Source organism: Peromyscus eremicus, chromosome 23 (genome assembly GCF_949786415.1).
Source record: "Peromyscus eremicus chromosome 23, PerEre_H2_v1, whole genome shotgun sequence".
Taxonomy (NCBI): Eukaryota; Metazoa; Chordata; class Mammalia; order Rodentia; family Cricetidae; genus Peromyscus; species Peromyscus eremicus.
In genome coordinates this window covers 33,738,807-33,763,130 of record NC_081438.1, presented here as the reverse complement: position 1 = coordinate 33,763,130, position 24,324 = coordinate 33,738,807, and the positions used below count along the sequence as shown (strand labels likewise).

The following is a 24,324-nucleotide window of genomic DNA, read 5'->3' as shown; positions in this document are numbered from 1 at the left end:
TGTGGACAGGGGACGGGCTCCGGACACGTCCTGACACGCACCGCAGTGGACCTAGGCCGTGGTCTGGAAGGAAGGGATGCTCGCTAGGGCTTGACGTCGTGGGCATCTCCAAGGGGGTGGGCAGGGATCTCTTGCAGGGGAGAGGAGCAGGTAGTCGATGGATGCTCATCATGGGTAGCCACGAGCATCCTTCACGCACATGGGGGTGCGACGCGGCAGCCCCCCTGTCTGCACCCAGAGCTCCGTGACGCCCCATGACCGGAAGTGCCCCCCCGTGGGCGCGGGCAAGGCGGGGCCGGCGGGCGGCACTTCCGGTGCCCACGCGCCACCGCCTCCTCCGCCGTCGCGCAGCTCGCGGCCGTCACTTTGTGTAGTGCAGGGGGGGTCCCCGGTGGTCACAGCCCCCCGCCCCCGAGTCCGTGTCTCGCTCCGGCTTGGTTGGGCCCCGGGCGCGCGCGCGGTGAGTGGGGCGCGCGGACGCGGCAGGTGCGCGCGGGCGGGACGCGCGCGCTGGGGGCGGTGGCGGCGGCGAGCCTGGCCGTCCTGGATGCCCCGGCTCTGGAGGCCTTGGAGGATCGTGGGGCGATCGCAGGGCTCCGCGGCCTGTGTGTGGAGGGGTCGGAGCTGCAGTTGCACGAGCTGGATCTTCCAGGCTCCTAAGTCCCCCAATACTGGCCTGGGCCTGCGCGTCACGTCACGGATGGCTTGACACTCCCCCCAACCCCCGCCCCAGAGTCATAGACTCCAGCGTGGGAGGGGGCGGGCCGGAGACGACAAACATTGCACCTTTGGAAGGTGCCAGCGCCGCCTCCTTCAGCTCAGGGGCGGGAGCTGGGCGGGGACCGCCCCCACTCCCGGGAGACACCTTCCAAGGAGGGCTGTCACCACTCCTGCCCAGGCATGAGATGGATCCTAGGTAACCGTTCTAGAGGGAGGGAGAGGAGGGAAGCACCCTGTGTTGGAGCCCTAAAGCTGGCTTTGTGACATTGGGGGGCCGCGGTCCAGTTTGTCTCGTTTGCAAATGGAGGCTGACTGGGTTCCTATCTGCTAAGTCTGTTGCCCCCGATGTGGGTGGGGGAACTCATCCCTCGGGTTGTTGGAATCTAGGGTGCCTCATGTGGACACAAGGAGGGAAAGAGGAGATGCAGGAACCATCGAGGATCAGCTCACCTGCTCAGCCTCAGTGGGTGGCATCGGCACTTTGTTTTAGTTCAGTAGCTACTGGCCGGTCTTGGAGGGCTAGCTAGGAGCCTGATCTGGGATGTCTTGGATGGCTTCCAGGAGCAACCCTGGAGAGTAGGGGCTACGGAAACTCGGCAGATGGAGAGGATTGTAGTGAACAGGGAAAGACATCCTGGACAAAAAGTCCTGAAGGGCCTTGAAGTCAGTGGGTGCCACTCAGCAGGAATGAAGGTCACTAGAAGTGTGCACGCATGTGCACGAACACACAAGTATGTTCCTTCACGTTGGTTCCTCTGGATTTGGGACTTCTCTGGAGTTCCTAATTTTTCAAACGTTACCATGTGTCTTTGCACACCCCCTTTTTATGGATAGGGCCCCACCCCATTCTGTATCTGCAGCTAATTGCTCTAAGGGTTGGAGTGACCCAGGGGTTTTGCATGATGAAGCCATGAACTTGACTTTGCATTCTGATCTAGGATGGGAGGTCAAAGGGAAGTGAGGAGAAAGGCTTTCTAAGGATTGATTGACTGGAGGGGAGGGGGGGTTTTGGGGGGAAATATCCAAGGAGGCGGGGAGCCCCTAGGGCCTGAGTTGTAAGAATATAAACTGGGCCGGGCGGTGGTGGCGCACGCCTTTAATCCCAGCACTCGGGAGGCAGAGGCAGGCGGATCTCTGTGAGTTCGAGGCCAGCCTGGGCTACCAAGTGAGTTCCAGGAAAGGCGCAAAGCTACACAGAGAAACCCTGTCTCGAAAAACCAAAAAAAAAAAAAAAAAGAAAAAAAAAAAAAAAAAAGAATATAAACTGACCTACCTCTGGTCAGACTGGTTTTCAGAACTTTTGTTCTGAATCCTGGGTCAGGGCACCTGGAGCATTGGCCTTTTCTTGGCTTCTGCCCTGTCTTCCCATGGACTGCTAACTTTGGAGGATTTGTTGTTGTTATTGTTGTAGTTTTTTGTTTTTCGAGACAGAGTTTCTCTGTGTAGCCCTGGCTGTCCTGGAACTTGCTCTATAGACCAGGCTGGCCTCAAACTCTTGGAGATTCGCCTGCCTCTGCCTCCCAAGTGCTGGGATTGAAAGTGTACACCACCACTACCATTTGGTAACCTTAGAGGCTTTTGTTTTGTTTTGTTTTTCAAGACAGGGTTTCTTTGTGTAGTTTTGGTGCCTGTCCTGGATCTCGCTCTGTAGACCAGGCTGGCCTTGAACTCACAGAGATCCGCTTGGCCCTGTCTCCCGAGTGCTGGGATTAAAGGCGCGCACCACCACCACCACCTGGCTCTTGGAGGCTTTTAATCGTTTATTTCTCCTTGCTCTGGCTTGACAAGAAGCAACTTAAGTGAGGAAGCTTTTGCTTAGGCTCACAGTTTAAAGGTACAGACCATCATGATGGGAAAGACACAGCGGCCATTACTTGAGGCAGCTGGTCATATTGTATCCACCATCAGGAAGCGGAGTGATGGATGCTGGTGCTCAGCTTGCTGGCTCCTTTTTATTCAGTCCAAGACTCTAGCTCAGGGGATAGTGTCACCCACATTCAGAGAGGATCTTCCTATCCCAACGAACCTGATCTAGAAACTCCCTTACAGACATCCCAGATGGGTCTCTCTTCTGTGGTTCCAGATCCTGTCAAGTGTGCAGCAGTAACCATCACCAGGCTAATGCATGGATTTGATTTTACCCACTGTCCTCTTTGGAGGCAGAGGCTCTCCACTGCTTCTGGGGTGGATTTTAGTTTGAGGTACCCTTCCCTCAGTCTGTGGTTGGCCTGTTGTGGAGTGTGACAGTTGAGCCCTGACACCGATTTGAAAAAAACAACAATGGAAAACAAACCGATGTCCATGCCATTAACTGTAGATCTTCGGGCCATGTCTTCAGTAAGTACTGAAATGACTACTGTGTGTCTGGCACAGGGGTCCGGGGGGGAAGAAAATGCAGACTCTTCATCATCCTTCTGTTGAATACTCTTCAGTAAAGAAAATGTGGATGTAGCCAAGATGGGCTGCCTCCTCCTCCTTCTGTATAGTGTATGTACACAGTTTTATGTGTGCTTCTGTGCACACTTATATGCAAATGTGCATGTGGATGACAGAGGTTGGTATAGTCACTTTCCACCATATTATTTGAGGCAGTGTCTCTCTGAACCTGGGGCTTACCAATTCTGGTTTCCTGGCCAGCACTGCCCAGGGCTGGGTTTATAGATAGACAGCACCGTACTCAGCCTTTTTTTCCTCTCCCCTCCCCATAGCTGCTTGTATCGCCGAGCACTTTGACTAACTGAATTGACTCCCCAGCCCCAGCTTTCTTCTTTTCTTGGATCCTTACAGACAACGGTCTGGCCTGAGGAAGTCTGAGTTAGTTCTGTGGGTGTCTGGGCTCAGCTTGAATCGACAGCCTTAGGCCTGAGTAAGCAAAGTCCTTCTCTAGTAGGTCTGAGGTGGGTGGTGGTTGGAAATCTCTCCCTGAGTGTTCTTGGTGACCCTGAGTGCTGGCCAGGATAGCACAAGGCGTGTGTGTGTGTGTGTGTGTGTGTGTGTGTGTGTGTGTGTTTACCCTTCAGGCATCTTCCAACACCAAAGAGCCCTGGAGGGCTCAGGTGGTTCTCTTAGACCTAGTTTTGTGGCTTCAGTCTTTGATGCTGTGTTTCGGAATCTAGTTTGAGACAGTGCTGGGGGGACAGACAGTCACAACAGAGGGGACTGTGGATGTCAGGAGTCCCAGCCCTTGGATTTGGGGGGTTGGCACTGGCAGGGATGCTCAGAGAGTTCTAGCTGCTAAAGAATGGGATTCTTTTTGTTTGGTTTTTGACTGCTCATTTGTGAACTTTTGTAGTGTGTGGAGTGTGTCCATGTTTATGTGTGTGCAGGTGTGTATGAATGTATGTGGAGGCCAGAAGTCATGCATGCTAGGTGTCTTCAATTACTGTCCACCTTTTTGGTTTTTTTTTGGTTTTGTTTTTTGAGGCAGGGCCCTTCCCTGGAGCTCACTGAGTTGGCCACATTGGAACCTCCAGTCCCTGTCTCCACAGTGCTGGGATTATAGGCGTGCACTGTCATGCCCAGCTTTTACATTCAGGAGAGCAAACTCCAGTTTTCATTCATGCAAAGCAAGCACATTACAAACTGAGCTACCTCCCCAGTACCAAAGTGTAGATTTTAATTAAAACCCTTTTTTAATTTTACGTGTGTAAGTGTTTTGCCTCCTTGTATGTCTTGTGTACTACCCGTATGTCTGGTGTCCACAGAGGGCAGCAAAGGGCCTAGCATCCCCCGGAACTGGAGTTACAGATGATTTTGAGTTACCATGTGGATTCTGGGAATTGACCCAGGTCCTCTAGAAGAGCAGCAAGTGCTTCTAACTGCTGAGCCAGCTCTCCAGCCCCCAGAGCATAGGTTTGAAAGCAGATGTCCGAACAGAAAGGTAATGGGATGTAGGTGAGCCTGGCCCGAGTAGGGTGCTCAGGTGTGTCCCTGGGAATACCAGGCACAGTGTTCTGACTGTTCTCATGGCCCTGGGCATCTTTACCTGCCACAGTCTGGTTTTAAGCATCCTGGGGCAATGCTGTCCACTGAGGTGGCTCCAGTGTCTGGTGTGGCCTGGCATTTCAGGATCTTTTTGGAATTCAGCATGCTGGGGTGGCCTGCCCTGCTTTTGAAAATGTTCCCATTCAGATTTGAGATACTTACAGTGCAGGTACTGAGTGACATGATGGCGGAAAGAGCCATAGGAATGAATTGGTGAAAACCACAGCTAACGGCACCCGCTGCCAAGCCTGATGGCCTGAGTTCGATCCCCCCGAGACCCAATGGGGTGGAAAGAGAACTGACTCCTTCAAGTTGCCCCCCAGCCTCCACATATTTGCCATGGCATGCATCTCTACTCCACAAACAAATACAATATAATAAAAAAGAAAACATAACTGCCCAGCCCTTGAGATTCACTGGGCTGGTTCTTTGTAGACATAGGCTAGATTAGTGGCTGTAGGATCCCTGATGCCATCCCCTTCAGTCCGTGGCTCTAGGCTCCAGGCCAGGTACAGCTGGACTGAGTCTGTGGAATCGCTGGGGGAGTAGGACCCTGTGAGCCTCTGAGGTGCTGACATTTCAATCGTTCTTAGTCTCTGACCCTTGCATTTGAAGGAGTGTCGTGTCACCTGTGCTGGCCTAGTGATGAGCTGGACTCTGCCTCCCTGACTGGCTGAGAGAGTCAGATAAAGATAGGTAGCAGAGTGGAGCCTGCTCATGGCCCTGTCTCTCCTTTGACTCACAGGAGGGGGCCTGAGAGCGACCGATGGGCACTCTCTCCTTTCCCCTGAAGAGACGAAACCAAGATACTTCTCCAGCCCTGCGCCACATACCCAGCCACCTACAGCCGCGTAGGTGCCAGTGGTCTGACAGTGTGTGGGCCTGAACTGGCTCATGTATGCTGAGGGCGGGGTAAGCTGCTTGTGTTGGCGTTCTGTGTGGGACAGGCTACCCCTTGTAGGTTACAGTCACCCATCAGTAAACATGGGTCGCTGGGGCTCTGTTGGCTGCATTCCATGCTTCTCCTGGTCCTGGAGGATCGATGGGTTGGGATAATGGGTGACTTACCCACGAGCAGGTTGCTGTTCACACTAGACACGTGGCTGCTGGTGAGAGAGCAGAAGCTATGGCCCAGAGGATTGTGGGGAGGAGCCCTTTGGGTGGTCTCTCTGGGTAAACCACCTGTCAGTTGCACAGCCTGAGATAACAGACAGAACATGGTCCTCCCTCAGCCCTTGTGGCCTCCCCTTCAAAGCACCTCTGTGTTTCAGGCCACGTGGAGGCTCTCTCCTAGGGACGATGGCTGCCCTTCACACTACTCCAGAATCCCCAGCTACCCACCTGGAGCCTGCCGAAGATGGGTCAGAATGCGATGCAGACCCTGAAGAGGAGGATGAGGATGAGAAGGGGAGGGAGGAGGCGGAGGGGGAGCAGGCCGAAGAGGTAGTGGTGGAAGAGGAGGAAGTGGCCACACAGGTACAGGAGGTGGAGGCGGAGGCCAGCTCAGAGGACGGTGCCGATGATGCCGATGCTGACAGTGTGGAGGAGGTGCTGGCAGAGGAGCAGAGTCTGAGCTTGGGGACCCAGGAGCAGCTTAGCAATGGTGGTGATGTGCAGTCGCCAGCTCTTCAAGGAGAAGGTAAGGACAAGGACCCCGCTGCCGCTGCGGGAAGGAGTAGGCTGGGGGACCATGGAGCCGAGACTGGACCTGGGTCTGAAGGATGGGAGTAGCCGGGAGCCCCATCCTGTTTGGCAGCCAGGTACCACTGGCCCTAAGCAATCTTCCTCTCAGCCCTGCAGGCCTCCCGAGTGTCTCCTACTATTCAGGACGAAGACCCAGAGGAAGAGGAGGAAGAGGAAGATGATGAGCATTTCCTGACGCAGGTGAGCTGCCCTCTGCATATGCACTGGTCAGCTGTGGTCTGGAGCTCTCTTTGTGTTGTGGCTGTGGCTCCCAGTCCCAGGGTTTATGTGGTTCTGTTTTCCCAGGTCTCTGTCCCTTCCCAGGCCATTACATTGTTCTGAGTACTCTGGTTACCTCCCACTCAACTGTTACTGGGCATGGCTGCCCCCATCCTACCCCCAAGTCAAGTTGGAGTCTTCTAGGATGACTATCCCCTTCCTAGGGTCTGTTTTTCTGCTGTGAGGTCAGACATCAGTACCCACACTCAGTTTAGTTGGTACCAGCTGTCCATCGCTAACCCGTTGATGTGGCCAAGGTATTTGCTGGGACTGGTCTGTGTGACATCGGAGGGGCCATAAGTAGCTAGGGCTTCTGCCCTCTCTGAGTTTGATGGATAAGAGATGGGTCCCTGTCACAGGCCGAGAGGCCTGAGGGACAGCAGTATCATCTGGGCACATGTGGACCCATCAATAATGGGATGCTAGGCTGTGTCCCCACTATATGTTCTAACCTTATCTGGCATGGGTATTGGAGGCAGGGCGTCTCCTCAGCTTTTCTCCTGGGGCTCTGTGTTCTCCAGGGGCTGGTGACTTTTGAAGATGTGGCTGTGTACTTCTCTTTGGAGGAGTGGGAGAGGCTGGATGTGGACCAGCGGGACCTCTACCGGGAAGTGATGCAGGAGAACTACGGGATCCTGGTCTCCTTGGGTAAGGGGGACCCCGAGGCAGTATGCTGTGAGGGCTGTGGGGGCTTAGCTGTCCAAGGGAGTGCTTCTTGAGCTCCTGGGTTTTGGGGCAGTCAGCCCATTTTTTGCCTCTGGGTTCAGGGGTCCGAACCAGGTGGAGACATGCTATGAAGCTGGTGGTCCACTCTGGCCTCTTAACTGCACAGCCCTAGAAACCTCTAGGTGGGAGGAGAAAGTGTGGGTACCCTGCAGGTGACCATGTATGGGGTGGGGTATGGAAGGAGGAGAGCGGCCGTGGAAGGCAAGGCTTCCAGGAATGGACTTTAGGATCTCTCAGAGCAGAGGTCGTGGGGAGGGCTGGTCCTGGAAGGGTAGAGAGCAGAGGATTTGAGTGTGGACAGGGATAGCCTGGGGCCCATCGGGACAGCCACCCATATACAGTTACTATCTTTCCCTCTCTTGGCTAGGATACCCAATCCCCAAGCCGGATCTGATTTTCCACCTTGAACAAGGAGAAGAACCTTGGGTCCCAGACAGCCCCCATCCTGAGGAGGGAGACATTGTCACCGGCGTCTACACGGGTGAGTGAGAGACGAGTCTTGAGGGGATTCTGCTAGCATGATTGCTCAGAGCTGTGTCCTACTTGAGCCTTTATCAAGGCAAGCCCTCTGCAGACCTGAACCTGGTCCCTCTGTGTCCCTGATGATGCTAATGCTCATGTTTTGGGGTCCAGAGTAGCTGTGAGGGAGGCTGCTGTGTGCTGGCCCCTGCTTCTCCTCCTGAGTCTTCACGGTCCTGCTTCACAGAGGTTCAGGGGATAGACCTTAAGTGGTTTTTGTTGTTCCCGTCTTGGAATCTGTGAGGTTTTTTGTTTTGTTTTCACGTTTCTGTAAGTGAGGGGACTTGTCAAGCTGGCACAGAAACCTATCAGACTGTCAGTGTGGCTTTCCACACACAGACTAACCAGTTTTCTGGCTTCCCCACCCATTTGGCCATTTCTTCATAAGGTAGAAGTCCCTCTGTCCGTCCACTTCCTCCAGAGCCATCCAGCTTGTTTTTTGAGACAGGGTATTACTGCTATCCGAGGTTCACCAATTGAGTAGGCTGGCTGGCCAGTGAGCTCTGGGACCTCACCCTCCAGAGCTCCATCTCTGCCCCTCCAACGAGTGTGCTGCCAGTTCTGTTCTGTTTTGATATGTATGAGTTTGGGATTTAACTCAGGTCTTCAGATTCTGACCTGTGTGAGCGGTTTAAAGGTTCCGGGGGAGTTCTGAGGTGATATGTATGGGAAATGAAAATTTCCATACATTGCAATGTGGACTTCTCTGGGTGCCTCACACTGGCTCAGGCTCTGCCTGTTCAACTCCCCGAGCCCCACTTCATTCATATGGAGAATGAAAGAACTAAACCCATAGATTCCAGCCTGAGCATGCTGGGCTCCTAGTCACACTGAATATGCTGTGGGGTCTGAGTCTCACTAGGACTTAGGAGTGACGGAGGCCCTTGCCTGGAGGTGTCCCTCTTGGGATTGGGGTGTTGTTAGCCCAGGGTGGAACAGTGAACTAATCTGGAGTTATCATAGATGTATATTAAAATGAGAAGACAGCAACCCTCACTCTGGTAACATGCCTGTGAGCCCTCACAGCAGCCGAGCGAGGGGCAGTGAGAACTCTTCAGCCTCCTTTCAGAAGAGTGTTTCTTGAGGACCCAAGTGGGAGGTGTGTTCCATTCATGGACACATTCAGAAAAACCACTTAGAGAGAACAGGCCAACACTGGCCAGCCTCTTGAGTGCAGGTTCAAGATGTGCCCTCATGTTCTATTCTCCTGGGAAAGAGCCCGGTCCTTTTCCGTGCAGGTGACACCACATGACAGGTGCTATGGGGCTGTGTACCTGGATGGGGTTTGAATTCTCTTTGAGAGGTCTGGTTAACTAGGCCAGTGGCTCTGTGCCTTCTGTGACAAGCCATGGTGTTGAGGCGGGTGGCCTGAGATGTCTCTCAGCCTGGCCCTGCCTGCAGACTATCAGTTGGTACAGGACCCCTGAACATCTTCTAAAACATTTTATCTTAAGCCCAGGACTCAGGAAGCAAAGGCAGGCAAATGGGTTTGAGTTTGATGCCAGCCAGGGCTACATAGTGAGGAGGCCCTGTCTCAAGAAAAAAAAAAAAAAAATCAAACAAGCAAACAAACCAAAAACCCTTTATGTGTGAGGTCAGAGGATAGTCTTGGGCATCAGTCCTCAACTTCTACCTTGTTTGAGACGGGGTGCCTTTATTACCCAACACTGCAAAGTCCCGCTAGCTGGCTTGTGAGTTTTCAGGGGTTCTTTTGTCCCTCATAGGGTCCTGGGTTTGACTCATGCTACTGTGCCTGGCTTTTCCTTGGCTCCAGGGATTTCAACCCAGGTTGTCATACCTGCATGGCAAACACTTGACACACTGAGCTATCTCCCCAGCCCCCCAGAGCGTGTCTTTGATGTGTCACATGACTGCCCGGAGGGGAGACAGATGGCAGGGTCAGGGAGGAGCTCTGGCGTGGTGAAGCCCTCAGGTCCTCCTTCTGAGGGCAGCCAATGGTCGAGCGTCTGCCTTCCTTCTCAGTCTGCCTTGCCTTTCATTCGTCTCTGCCCAGCAGTGGCAGCTGGGAACTGAGAGTGCTCGAGTCTGGCAGGACAGACACTAACTGTCCCAAGGCCGGCCATCTGGACTTCTAAATTAGTCTTGTAAGACAAGACACTAATTTCCTCTCCTCTGCCCCTTGTAAGTTCAGCTGTACATGATATGTGGGCTCCCGGCCACATTCCTTCACCCATCTTCTATATGATACTCAGAGTCCCACTTTCCCTTCAGCCTGTGCTCTAGGTATCCTAGCAACCCTGACCACCACCTTCAACTCTTCACTCCACAGTGTCCTTCTGACCCAGCCTCTACCCCAGGGTCCTGGGTCCTTATGAACACGCCATGTGGTCCTGGAGAGATCCCTGCCCCTGGCTTAACCCTGTTTCCTGCCTCCATTCTGTAAGAAGCAGAGAACATACTGGAGAAGGCATGCCCCGAGTGGCTACTGCCCTGGCTCTCGGTGTCTGCGTGCGCCTGGCCTTTTGCTCTGAGACAGGTCCTCCCTGATTCCTCCCCTAACACTTGATCTTTCGGCACACTCCAGAAGCTGTGCTGGCCAGAGCAGTGCCTGGCCCTGCGGGGGCAATCCCCACTCCCTCTGCTGCGGTCTTTACCCCTTTCCTTTCTTGGTATGTGTGGACAGGTGTGCATGGAGGCCAGAAGTCAACACAGGAGCTGTCCCCTTGTTGAGACTTGGTTTCTCACTGCAGTCTGGGGCTTGATGATTAGGCTGGCTGGCCAGCAAGTCCCAGGAGTCTGTCCAACTTTGCTTTCCCTATTCTTGGATCACAAGCACGCACTATCACATCAGGCTTCTCACATGGGTGCTGGGAATGGAACTCAGGTGTTTGTACTTACGTGGCAAGTGCTAACCAAGCCACCTTCCCAGCCCCTTTTCTGAAAGTGAAGGACAGAAAGGAAACACAACACCGTGAATGGAACCAGCTTAAACACTGACGTTTAACAGATGGCAATGTAGTTTGAGAGGCACTGAGAATCCAGTAAGTAAGCATAGCCAGGGGTCTGGAGCCCTAAGTGATCTCAAAGTGCATACTGCCAGCACGCGGACAGTTGCATCCATCTGGGGACACACGGCAGCTGTCAGTCACCTAGTGGTTCAGCTACGCAGAGATGAGCACAGGACAGGGAGTGTGACAAGGGGAGAGGTCTCTCAGCCAGGGGCAGTGCATGAACACTCTTAGCAGGCAGGGGCTGGCACACAGCTGTGAACAACTGGGGACCTTCGAGGGTCTCTTGGTGGAGTTTCACTTAGCCATGTCCTGGAGGGAACCTGGGTAGTACAGTCCTCTAGTCCTAGCCAGGGCACGAGGCCCCGTTGTTCCCTAGGTCCCTAGGCCTAGTGCAGGTATAAGAGAAGTAAGGGAACATCTGTTAGAGAGGCTGGCTTCTTAGCATCTGGGGCAAAGCGGCTGATAGGTATTCAAGTGCTGGAGGCTCTGATGAGGTGAGGGAATGCTTACTCCTCCTAAATCCCTGTGACAAAGGCAGGCCTCAGCTCCTCCTAATACTTGGCCTTGGTGTTGAATCCATACATCATCCATGAAGACATCAAGGCCAAAGAGTTGCTGGTCTTTTAAAGGCCATTCACCAGCAATGGGGGCAGCCCAGTGCCCATGCCAGGAGAAGGGCCCCTGTTTCCAGACCTGTTAGCATGGACAGAGCTTGGCTTAGAGGACAGATGCCAGTGTAGAAGCTGGCTGCTTTCCCAGGCTGCAGTTCAGACACCTCCCTGGAAGCCCTCACTGAGGCTGCCAAAATCCATAGACTTGGCACTTCCTTTTGGTATGTCTCCTTCCTTGGGGGCTCTCCCCCAAAAGGGAAGGAACTCTGAGCTCATCTTCGGTTTTGTGTCTAGGTGGAGGAGATGGGGGAGCATGAAGACAGGTATAGATATTACTTGGGGACCTCAGGTTGTCAATGGAAAGAAAATGGCATCTTGACTGGGGACCTCTGCCTGCCATGCCTTGTCAGGATCCCTGGCTCTCTGCAACTGCTGACAGGCTGCCTCCAAGACAGTCAGCGCCCCAGCCTGTAGCCTTGGAGGGGACTGGCCTGCTCAGGTCTCTGGAGTAAAGGATCCTGGTTAAAGGGCCCAGATTGGCCCATGCAGCCCTTGGGGAAATCCAGCAGATTGGGGACATCAGCTATGGGAGATCCCCTAGGGTGGAGTGCAGTGGAATAAGCTAGTTTTGAGCTTATAAATTCCCAGTATTATGCTTCAAAGGGACAAACCTCTAGGACTCACACCAACAGCCACTACGATAAAGAGCGACATTTGTAGAAATGGGAACTGGTGACAGCCCGGTCCTAAGGGTTTTAACTTACTACCTTGGCCCTCAGAATCCTTTGTTCGTGCTCCCCCTCCACCAGCTCCTCTCATCTTTCCCTGTGGTGAGCAAGAAACCTGTTTCACCAGAGTCCGGGTGTCTCCAGCTCAGGACATGAGTTGTATAGTTGTCCCTGTGGCAATACTGTGTAATTTGGCTAGACAGTTGGCCTTGAGTCCCTGCCTCTTCCTGGAGGCCTACTTAATCCCCCTTGACCCATGGGCAGACCTCTGCAGCAAACGTTAGGTCCCGACTTTACTCCCTGTGAGTCTGGGTTTGGCCCTCTGGGTCACGTGTTGAATTGCTGCCCCTCCCACTGCCTTCTAGCTGTTAAGGAACACACCACACCCTCCAGGTTTGAGTGTCAAGACTCACAGCAGGCCTGATTGAGACTAACAGAGACTTCAGCTCTGGGTCAAGTCTGCCAGTGGAGTGGCTATTCCCTGAGATGGCACACTCCACAGCTATGCTCTCTAAACTTGGAGCAAACGCCTTGAAGCAGGGAATGAGGAACCAAAGCTGGTCTCCCTTGGGGTTCTCTCCCGGAAGCCCAGCAACGTTGAGGTCTCACCTTGGGACTTCTCCAGGGCTAAGGGGTTGGTTCTTCCCCATGCATCAGTGTTGGCCCCCATCACGTCACTGAGCTTATCACAGGTCTTGTGCTTGTTGAGCAGTGGTCATGCCAACTCCAGAGGTAGCAGTGAGATCCCGCAGGCCTCTTTCAAGATTGCCCGCCCTACAGAGCTTCGTGTGGTGGAGTCAGGTGCAGGGGCTAGTCCGTTAAGAGAGCAGATGGTCCTGCTGGTCCCAGACTCTGGGCAAGTGCCAGCCTACTCTCTCAGCTCCTGGCAGAACTAGACCCTGGAGAGTCACAGGCCGGCTCAGAGATCCAGGGGATTGTATTTGTTCTTCAGCATCCGCTGCCCCTGACTTACGGGGCTCTAGTTAAAAACCACTTAAGCCTCTCACCGGAGCCTAGGGAATGTCTTGCTGATTGTCAGCCAGCTTCTCCCTGCCCTAGGGCTGCTCCTGCCTTCCCAGGTTTGGGAAGTTCTAGCTGAACAAAGAAGGGCATCCAGCCAGCAACAGGGCGTCTTTCTGACACTTCTTGTCACTCTGGTGGCCATGTTGGCAGCTGGAGGTAAACTCAGCTTAAGCAATTTTTCCATCTAAAACTTCTAAATTATACATTTACTAGAATCGTGGGAAACTTAAGTGTTACAGAGTAAGCAAAAATAAAGTGACCTATTTTCTTATCTTTTTGTATGAACAGCAGCGTGTCAGGCCCTCACAGTTCTCTCTGGCTTCATGTACGTGGCACTATGCTGTTTCCCCTGTGAACTGACATCTCATATGCAGAACTAGGGATGATAGGGTGCAGGACTTGACATGCGAAGCCAGCTCTCGTTTTTGAGACTTTCTGATCCATTCCCTGGCTTCTGTGGTCCAGGCTCTCCCAGATGTAGATGTAATTCTGAATGGTTTTATTAAATAAGAAACACAGAGCCAAATGCAGACTTAAAAGCCCCAGAGGTCAGAGAGCAGTAGCTAAGAGTAAGAGCTGAGACCAAGACTGACTTTTTTTTTTGGTTTTTCGAGACAGGGTTTCTCCGTGTAGCTTTGCGCCTCTCCTGGAACTCACTTGGTAGCCCAGGCTGGCCTCGAACTCACAGAGATCCGCCTGGCTCTGCCTCCCGAGTGCTGGGATTAAAGGCGTGCACCACCACCGCCCGGCAAGACCGACTTCTTACCACCACCTGCCACTGTTGTCCTTCCCCTGAGAAAGAGACCTACTTCCTGTGTATTGACTTTCTGTTCTGCCTTCTCATTGGTTGTAAACCCAACCACATGACCTCCTCGTCATTGCCCGTTTATACAGACCTCCAGGTCTTCTATGGTTGGTATTGAGATTAAAGGCTTGTGTCTCCATGCTGGTTGTATCCTTGAACACACAGAGCTCTGCCTGTCACGTGACTGGGATTAAGGGCGTGTGCTACCACTGCCAGACTTCTGCTAAGTGGCTTGCTATTAGCTGTAACCCCCCCAGGCAACTTTATTTAGTAACATACAAATAAAATCACATTTCAGCACAAATAAAATTATCACCATACCCAGACACTGGCTTCTGTGGCCCAGGCTCACCCAGGCCACTGGCAGTCTAAATGGGCCAGACCTTTGCCCTCAGAATCAAGTAGGTGGGAGCTCAGCCCTTCCAGTTACTGAGAGCTAAGGTGGGCATGATGAACAAGAGAGGCTCATAGATGCCCTGAACACCCGGGAGCACTGTGGTCCAGGCAGTGTCCCCATGTCTCCTGGGTGTACCATGGTGGCACCGTCTACATGCTCATTTCCTGAACAAGGAGGCCCTACAGACTTGATTCCAGAGCCCACACAATCCCCAGGATGGGCAGAAGAATGAGTCAGGGTGCATCTCAGTGGAAGGGGTCAGTTTCAGAAAGTCCCAGGGGTGCTCACAGTACACAAACAGTCTCAGCTGGCCTAGAGTTTCCCAAATGCAGAGTTCAGAAAAGCAAAGCCGGGGGTGACCTCACAGTGGAAAAGGAAGTCAAGACCCCACGGGCTCAGCTCCTGGGGCCTCTTAAAAGCGAGAGCTCCCAGGCTCTTCCCTGGCTAGCCGCTCCTGTTTCTGCTAACTAGAGTAGAAGAGAACTCCCTGGCCACTGGTACAGGCAAGGAGAGGGGGAAATGCTGAGGGGTAGACTTCACAGAGGCGGGTCCTTCAGGCACAGCACATGGCTGGATGTACCATGCTGGGTGCCTGGGGACTGCAGGGCCCCGGGTTTCACCCCCGTGCCTTTTTCTGTGCACAAGAACCTGTTGAGTGGCAAGTCCTAGAGGGACCCTGGTTGTATGTTGGGCCTCCATGAAGTCCTTAACTGGGGGGGGGGGGAACCAGCGGCTTTCCTGCCTTGGAGCTGGCCAGTATTGGCTATGGCATGCACCACCTCACACTTGACCAAAGCAGGTCTGTTCCATGGATTTTAGGGCAATGCCCTTGCTAAGCTCCTGTCCCATCATCCTCTTGTCTTTTCACCTTCAGGAGCCTGGTTCTGGAACGATGACATAGAGGACCATGAAGAGGAAGATGATGAGGACTTCCTTGCTGAGATGGCAGAGGAGGAGAACGAGCCCCCTGGGCTGTGGTCTGCTGCCTATGGTGTGGGGGACGTGCCTGGCACTTGGGGCCCTGATGACTCAGATTCGGCTCAGACTTCAGAGGGTTGGATACCCAATCCAGGCAGCCTCGGGATCCTGGCCGAGGAGGTTGAGGCTAAACATTTTCTGTCCAGCCGGGAACCTGGGGAGAACTTTCTGGCTCCCTGGGCATTTCCCGCAGTGGCTGTTCCTATGGGACATCCGGAGACCACTTGCGATGTGTGCGGCAAAGTATTCCCGCACCGTTCGCGCCTGGCCAAGCACCAGCGTTACCACGCGGCCGTCAAGCCCTTCGGCTGCGAGGAGTGTGGCAAGGGCTTTGTGTACCGTTCACATCTGGCCATCCACCAGCGCACTCACACCGGCGAGAAGCCCTTCCCGTGCCCGGACTGCGGCAAACGCTTCGTCTACAAGTCGCACTTGGTGACACACCGGCGCATCCACACGGGCGAGCGGCCCTACCGCTGCGTCTTCTGCGGCGCGGGCTTCGGGCGGCGCTCCTACTTGGTGACCCACCAGCGCACGCACACGGGCGAGAGGCCCTACCCGTGCCTCCACTGCGGCCGGAGCTTCAGCCAGAGCTCAGCGCTCGCCCGCCACCAGGCTGTGCACACCGCTGATCGTCCTCACTGCTGCCCGGACTGCGGCCAGGCTTTCCGCCTGCGCGCTGACTTCCAGCGGCACCGGCGCGGCGGCTGCACGGAACCCAGCAGCGGCGATGGCACGGGGATGGCCCCCCACGAGATGGAGATGGCAGTCGCCTCTGTAGCCACGGCGGAGCCGGAGGAACTGGAGGCCAGGCCCGAGGAGATCGAAGAGCCCGTGCCTGGGGTGGTAGATGGAGACACCGAGGCTGAAGCCAGAGAGGACGAGGAGGTGGTCGCTGCGGCGGCAGAGGCGACTGTCCCCGACAGCAAGAAGGACCCTGAGCCAGACAGACGGTTCCGTGAGATGGGCAATGGCCTGAGCGGGGGCGAAGGGCCTTCCTCGCACCCGCTCGGCTTCCATTTTCCCATGCACCCCAAGTCTTGGCTGCATCCGGACGGCTTCCCCATACTGGGGTTCCCCGAGTTCTCGGAACGGCTGCAGGCTGATGGGCGCCATCTCTCCGCCCCCCTGGGCGCCCCGCTGGCTCTGCAGGGCGCCGGGTTGGCTTGTGACCCGTTTCGCAGCGCGGGCTCCGGAGTCGGGGCGGATGGCGGCCTGCGCGCGTTCGCGCCCGCCGTCGGGTCGCTGCTGGCGGAGCCCGCGCCCGCCGCGCTGGCGGAGGAGGAGAGCCCGTGGATCTGCTCCGACTGCGGCAAGACGTTCGGGCGGCGCGCGGCGCTGGCCAAGCACCAGCGCTACCATGCGGGCGAACGGCCGCACCGCTGCGCCGACTGCGGCAAAAGCTTCGTCTACGGCTCGCACCTGGCGCGCCACCGGCGCACGCACACGGGCGAGCGGCCCTTCCCGTGCCCGGAGTGCGGCGCTCGCTTCGCCCGCGGCTCGCACCTTGCGGCGCACGTGCGCGGCCACACGGGCGAGAAGCCGTTCGTGTGCGGTGTGTGCGGCGCGGGCTTCAGCCGGCGCGCCCACCTCACGGCGCACGGGCGGGCGCACACCGGCGAGCGGCCCTATGCCTGCGGCGAGTGCGGCCGGCGCTTCGGGCAGAGCGCGGCGCTGACGCGGCACCAGTGGGCGCACGCCGAGGAGAAGCCGCACCGCTGCCCTGACTGCGGCAAGGGCTTCGGCCACAGCTCGGACTTCAAGCGCCACCGCCGCACGCACACGGGCGAGAAGCCGTTCCGCTGCGCCGACTGCGGCCGCGGCTTCGCGCAGCGCTCCAACCTCGCCAAGCACCGGCGCGGCCACACCGGCGAGCGGCCCTTCCCCTGCCCAGAGTGCGGCAAGCGGTTCTCCCAGCGATCGGTGCTCGTGACTCACCAGCGCACGCATACGGGGGAGCGGCCGTACGCATGCGCCAACTGCGGCCGGCGCTTCTCGCAGAGCTCGCACCTGCTCACTCACATGAAGACGCACCGCGGGCAGGCGGGCGCGCAGGCGCAGAACACCGCCGCTAAGGCCCCGGCACCTGCCAAGGCAACGCCGCCTCCGCCGCCACCGGGCTCGGGCTCCGGGTCCGGAACGCTGCTCGAGTTCGCCGGCGGAACCAGCTTCGGTTCCGATCCCGCCGTGTTCGCTGGGCCCTCGGGCGCCTACGAGGAGAGCGTCCTGTGAGGCTGGTCGAAGCGCGCGCGCGCGGCGCTTCCCCGCTCCTGGGCGGGCTGAGGATTCCCAAGTTTGGGTGCCCCTGGGCTTCATCGCCCCGAGCTTCAGATCTCGCGCTTGGGCGCGCACGGGCCGCCACCCTGATCGAGAGTGCTCCATCCCTGGATCTATGCTTCAGGGATAGCGGGCAAGGCCAATTCGTCCATCACGGATTCCGATTCAGGGATTCAGGTGGCCCGTAGAGCCCAGCTTAGGAGTCTGTCACCCGGCTTTCTGGCAGCGATGGGAAGCTTTTAGCATCGGGAGAGGGCAAGAGAGATCATCCGGCTGCTCCCCTCCGCATCTGGGTTTCTGGGTGGGTTTGGCTTCTTCCCATTCTCCCTAGGAGATTCGGGGACCGTCTTCCGGTCACTTGAGTGTGTCCAGTAAGTTTTAAGAACATGGTTCGCTGCAGGAGCCTCCCTCGAATCGGGGGAGGGGGACGAAGGTGCGAACAGGTAAAGCTTTTGTTCTGTCGACTGTGGGTATTTATTTTCATCTTTTGTATGGCGGGAAGACTGGTGAGGAGTTAAAAAAGCAAGATACCAAATGGATAGCCAGGTTGCAAATGTTGGCTAGGTCCCCGTGGAGTTGGAAGCCTTATTCTTTGAAAATCCTTACTCCAACCCCTAAACACGGGTCTGTCGAGCACTGGCTACAAGGTGGGTTTTGGTATTGGTATCCCCTCTAAGCTTGCTGGTTCTCTAGTGGCTGCAAGTGGCACACATGGACGTCTTTGGAGTGCCTCCTGTGGGCTCCTCCAGACCTAGTCTCCAGACTAGTTCCCTAGCAGCGCCCTCAGCTCCAGCAGGTGGCTGCAGAGCCCTGTGCTCAGCCTTTCACAACCCTGGGGTGGGTCCAGGAACCTTCCCCCTCAGCTTATAATAAGGGCCCTACATCCTCTGCAAGCCTCTTAACTCTGCTTCTGTAATCACCCTGCAGTAGAAGCGGGTAGTGTTTCTGCCACAGCTGGGTCCGTGACTTACAGAGGGGGGATTGGTGGCTTACACAGTGGTTGTCCACTTAAGGCATCACATGGACCCGAGCTCACAGCCTGGACTGTTGGCCTCTGAGGTGTGGCTCATGCAAGCCCCTCCCACCCTCCCTGAATTCTGGGCCAGAGTGACTGGGAGCTAAAGAAGTGAGATTTCCACCCACCCTGCATTCCCTTTTAGACCTAGATCCTTTGTTGTAGTGTAGATACGCCCTTGGGGCCCAAGAGCTAACATGCAGGCTGCTAGGTGCTGGGTGGGTAGTCCATGGGTGGGAGAAGAGCTGGGGTGGTGATGGTCAGAACTTAGCCTGGCCAGGTGAGGTGGAGTGGGAAGGCATGGGTCCTGATTGCTCAGCAGTGGCCTCTCTGTCCCGTTTTTAAATGCTCTTCCCATGTCTTCTGGGACATGAACTTCAGAAAAAGCCAGGGTGGGGTGGGCTGGGAGGGCACCACCCCCATCCCTCCTAGTCCCCAGCGGTTTCCACCCTGCCCCTCTGCTGTGGGCAGGAGGACCCAGCTTCAATAAAGATGGAGAAACAAGCTTTGGGACTGGACTCTGCTTTTGCCCCACCGTAGTGTCCCTCAGGAATGCTCACTCTGCGAGGCCCATCTCCTTTCTGACTTCTCTTCTGAGAAACCAGAATTGATTCTTGCATGGCATATCATGAATTTGCCCTGTACCCACCAAGGCTTAATGAGACACCTCACACTGCCATAAATTGGAACAACACACGTGGGACATGACTGGGATTAACTTGGCTAACCTTCCGGGTTTAAAGAGAGGATCTGGTCTCCTTTCTCAGAGTGTAGACCCATGCCTTGGCCTTTTCTCAAGGACCCCAGTGCTATGAGGTTCACCTACCCCAAATCCACAAAGCCATGACCACCCCAAGAGTTCCTAAACAACTCCCCTTAAGCTGGCTTTTCTTATTCAGTCTCTGTGATAGGATCTTTTCCCAATGGATTTGAAAAATATGCAGATATGATTTGAGGCATCAGAATAATGGAAATTAGTATCTTCATTAAACAAGCAGGCTGGGCAGGGGATGTAGCTCAGTTGGTACCTTGCTTGCCCAGTAGAACTCCATAAACCAGACATGGTGGTACATTCTTGTCATCTCGGCATTTGGGAGGTGGAGCCAGGAGGATCATGAGTTCAGGATCATTTTTAGCTCCATGAGCTTGAGGCCCTGCCTAGACTACATAGAGACTACCTCAAACAAACAAACAAAAATACCCCAGACTCTTAGGAGGTAGATGCTTCATAAGACATAAAGATAAATAACCACTCAGTTCTTAGTCTACCAAGAAAGGCCAAGCAATTCCTTGATAAAGCTCACCACTGATTGTGCAGCTGGGGTTTTTATGTTGTGGGGGAGGGAATTCCCAATGCTATAATTGCCAAAATAAAGGGGAGGGGTGGAGCTCCAGTGACCTGTGAAATGTGACCAACCAAAGGTGACATTTGGAGGATCATTATGCCTGGACATTCTCTCACTCTACCTACCTCTCTTTTCATTTTTCTCTCATCCCTGTTTTCTCAGCCCTTCTATGTATTTTTCTACTTGATCTCCTTAGACACTGCTCTCTCTCTCTCTGTGTCCTTCCCTCCATCCCTCTCTCCAATTGGCTGCTTATATAATAGTGGTTTTAGATTTTAAGTTATATCAAAGTTTTATCTTCCTTGTTCATGATTTTCCCCACATTTTAAGTTAGATATGAATTGTAAAGCCTCCAACAGTATGAAAACATCAAGTTCATCTTCATCTCCCTGACAACACTCATCCCATCCAATACCTGGGTTCCTGTTCATATGCATGTGTCTATATGGAAATGGTTCAGAGTAAGAATATACTGTTCAGCAACTTGCTTTTTTCCCATGTACCATGTAGAGTTGTACATGGTGACATATGCCTATATCATAATACTTGGGAGGCAGGTAGGAAGGTCTCTCACATTCTAAGTTCCAGAGTGAAATGGGATATTTTGTGAGTTGTCTAAAAAACAAACAAACAAACAAACAAAAAACCAACCAAACAACAACAACAAAACCCCAGGAGGCTGGAGAGATGGCTCAGCAGTTAAGAGCACTGTCTGCTCTTCCAGAGGACCTGCATCACATTCCAGCAACCACATGGCAGCTCACAACTGTCTGCAACTCCTTCCGGCTCTGCAGGCACAGAGAATGTATATGGTGAACGGACAGAGCACCCATGCACATAAATAAAAGCAACAGAACTACTTACGAGAATTTGCTTCATCCATATTCCTATCTACTTTCCCCATTCCAGATACAATTTTCAACAATTTCACATTAGAATGTGTGTCTCGTGGCCTCCCCCCCACCCTCCCACAGGGTTTCTCTGTGTAGTTTTGTTTCCTGTCCTGGATCTCACTCTGTAGACCAGGCTGGCCTCACAGAGATCCATCTGCCTCTGCCTCCCGAGTGCTGGGATTAAAGGCGTGTGTCACCACCGCCCGGCTGTTTTTTGTTGTTTTTAATATGTGGGGCTGGATAGACAGCTCTGTTAGGAGCACTGGTTACTCTTCTAGAGGAACCAAGTTCAGTTCGCAGCACCCACGTGGCTCACAATCATCTGTAACTCTGGTTTTAGGCGATCTGACTCCTCTTCTGATCTCTGAGGGCTCCTGCATACATGGTTCAGACACAAAAAAAATTAAAAAATTGCATATGTATATGAAAATGTTTGCATGCACGCACATGTGTATGCAGGCCTGAGGCTGATGTTGGATATTTCCCTAAGTTACTCTCTACCTTATTTTTTGAGACAGGGTCTCTGACTAGAGCTCACCAATTTGCTGGCAGGCTAGTGAACTCCAGGGATCCTGTCTCACCAGCCCTAGGAGGTACTGGGAACAAACTCAGATTCGTGTTTGTATGGCAAGCACTTCATCAACTGAGCTATTACCCAAGAACCTTGAATGTGTTTCTCTAAAAGGCTGACTAGAAAGAAACGGCCTTTGTAAGACCCCAGTTCAGGTTCTTTAGTGCCTGTTATCATACACTCTTTCCTAAAGTGCTTCACCTGCTCAGTGATCCTTTGTCCATACCGTTAATGCATCTAAGCCATCTCCAGCTTCAGGTGGTGGCAACAAGCCTATGTTGGTTAGCCCATAATTTTCACAAGCATCATAAACTTTAAATCCAACAGAGTGGGCTGGGGAGATGCTCAGCTGTTAACAGAGCAGAGAACCCAAGTTCAATGCCCAGCAATCACATGGTAGTTAACAACCACGTATGACTCCAGTTCCAAGGGACCCGAAAAATCTGCTTTCCACAGGCTTCTGTCCATGTGGTTGCACATACATACACTCAAGTGTGCACACACAAATAAAATAAATGAACTATTTAAAAGATCCAATGGATGGATTTTTTTTTTACTTTCATGTGTGAGCATGTATGTTTCCATGTTTGCAGTCGCACATTTGGGTTAGTGTGCATGTGTAATCCAGAAATTGATGTCTGGAATCATCTGTGATCACTCTCCCACATTATTCATTGAGGCAGGGTCTCTCAATCAAACCCAGAGCTCTCTAAACTATTCTGGCTAGCCAACCTGCTGTGGATCTCATCTCTGCCTTACAGGTGGACCACCGCATGCTCCTTGCATTTATATGGGTTCTGAGGACCTGAACTCTGTTCTACTTGAAGGGCAAATGGCTTAGACACTGAGATTTATCTCTTCCACCCAATTTATTTTTCATAGTTATCCGTGTGGTAAGAGGAATTTCCTTGTACATTTCATTTTGTTTAAGTAGCGGCATTCTATAAAGCTTGCCATAATTTTTTGGGGGGCAGTCATATGACTTTCTGGCTAGAGTTGGATCACAATTAGGTAGAGTGAGAGATGACAGGAACAAAGAAAGGGCAAATCCAAGGCTCAAACGCCACGGTCCAGGTGGTAGCGTATCTTTGCTTTTTCTTTAAATGTGTACTGTGGGTTGAGGAGATGGCTCAGTCAGTTAAGTGTCTCAAGCAGGAGGACCTGGGTGCTCATCTCTGAAATCCATGTAAAAAGCTGGGCATGGAAGCCAGGCGGCAGTGGCGCACGCCTTTAATCCCAGCACTTGGGAGGCAGAGACAGGCGGATTTCTGTGAGTTTGAGGCCAGCCTGGTCTACAAAGTGAGTTCCAGGGCATCCAGGAATGTTACACAGAGAAACCCTGTTTTGAAAAACAAAAACAAAACAAAAAGGCTGGGTATGATGATACATGCCTGTAACCCATCATGGGGGTTGTGAGTAGAGACAGGTGGATCCCTGAAGCTCACTGGTCAGCCAATTAGACACACATCTATAAGCTTCAGGTCCAGTGAGCCCTTGTCTCAGAAAATAAAGTAGTGATGAAGGAGAGACACCAAGTATCCACCTGGGACCTCCCACATGCACACACCACTACACACACACACAAATGTGTATTGTGTCATCAAGTTATGCTACAATTGTGGGAAACTGTGCACGTGGCTATCTACTCCAGGCTGGCCCGAACCTCTTGTCCTCCCTCTATCTTCCAAGTGCTGGAATTACAGGCACACACCACCATGCCTTGCTATAGATACCATCTCAACAAATATACCACCAACTTTTTGTTCCAATACCAAACTAAACCACCTACCAGACTTTACATTTTTGTTACATAGCATGCTCAGAATTATACAAAGACATGGGGAGTGGGCATGCTGAGTGACAAAATAGGAGATATATGACTCTTATATATAAATAATGTGGTATTCTGTACAATGGATAAATTGTTCAAAAGTTATGGGTTACCAGGATAATTATCTGAAAGTAAACAAAATTAGATCCTTACATCACATCACATATTGCCAAATGTAAGCAGTGATCTATGTGCAAGTTTGTACCCTACACAAAACTTAAAGTATTAGAAAATGGAAGTATAGCTGATGTCTGTTTCCAAAAGTTAATTTCACAAGTCAAGCTGGTCATGGTGGCTCACATCTGTATTCCCACACTTGGGAGATTAAGGCAGGAGGATCACAATGAGTTCAAGGCCTGTCAGGGCTACAACGAAACACTTGTATCTCAAAACAAACAATAAAACAAGGCCTCAGTTGGCCAAGTGCCTGCCTGACCATCATCATCAGGCTCTGAGTTTGATTCCCAGAACCATGTGAACCAGCTATGGTGGTGGATGGCTGTTGGTAAAGTTCCTGATGCACATGCATGATGCCTCGGGTTCTATCCCCAGAATCCAGGTACAAAATATAACCATGGGCACTTGTAATCTAAGCAATGGGGAGCTGGAGACAGGTGGCTCCCTAGACATGCTGGGCCAGCCTAGTTTACTTAGTAAACTCCAGGCCTGTTGGTGACACCATCTCAGCAAACAAGGGAGACATTATCTGAAGGATGACACTTGAAGTTGTCCTTGGGCATCCACAGACATGTGCACACCCATACACAGAAGAAAATAACTTTACAGGCCAGTGACAGGAGAGCTCAAGGAAGTATACACACTTGTTTAAAGTTCATTTTCAATTTTCAGATTGTTTACATATGAAGTTACAGATAATAAATCTCTCTATTAACACATCAAAATAAATGATTTACCTCAAGTCCACTTCTGAATTGCATAACTCCTACAAAGTGTAATGCTACACCA

At 53.1% G+C, this 24,324-nt stretch overlaps 1 protein-coding gene across 2 annotated transcripts; it reads left to right on the top strand.

Moving 5' to 3' along the window:
* Positions 1-335: 335 nt before the first annotated feature.
* On the top strand, positions 336-18,164 carry Znf316 (zinc finger protein 316). 2 transcript variants are annotated; one of them, XM_059249352.1, is made up of 7 exons: positions 336-460; positions 5,450-5,616; positions 5,976-6,343; positions 6,497-6,588; positions 7,188-7,314; positions 7,760-7,873; positions 15,322-18,164. In XM_059249352.1, exons 2-7 carry the CDS (start codon positions 5,603-5,605, stop codon positions 17,655-17,657), a joined length of 3,051 nt encoding a protein of 1,016 aa, XP_059105335.1. In that variant the 5' UTR covers positions 336-460; positions 5,450-5,602; the 3' UTR covers positions 17,658-18,164. The 2 variants fall into 2 exon arrangements, with proteins under 2 accessions (XP_059105335.1, XP_059105336.1); XM_059249353.1 differs by lacking the exon at positions 336-460 and adding an exon at positions 2,525-3,057.
* Positions 18,165-24,324: the final 6,160 nt, after the last annotated feature.

What these genes read in the sequence shown, in the direction of transcription:
- Znf316 (XM_059249352.1), top strand. An exon ending in GCCAGCTCTTCAAGGAGAAG is followed by an intron (nt 6,344 to 6,496) that starts GTAAGGACAAGG and finishes TCTTCCTCTCAG; the next exon opens with CCCTGCAGGCCTCCCGAGTG. An exon ending in CGGGATCCTGGTCTCCTTGG is followed by an intron (nt 7,315 to 7,759) that starts GTAAGGGGGACC and finishes TCTCTTGGCTAG; the next exon opens with GATACCCAATCCCCAAGCCG.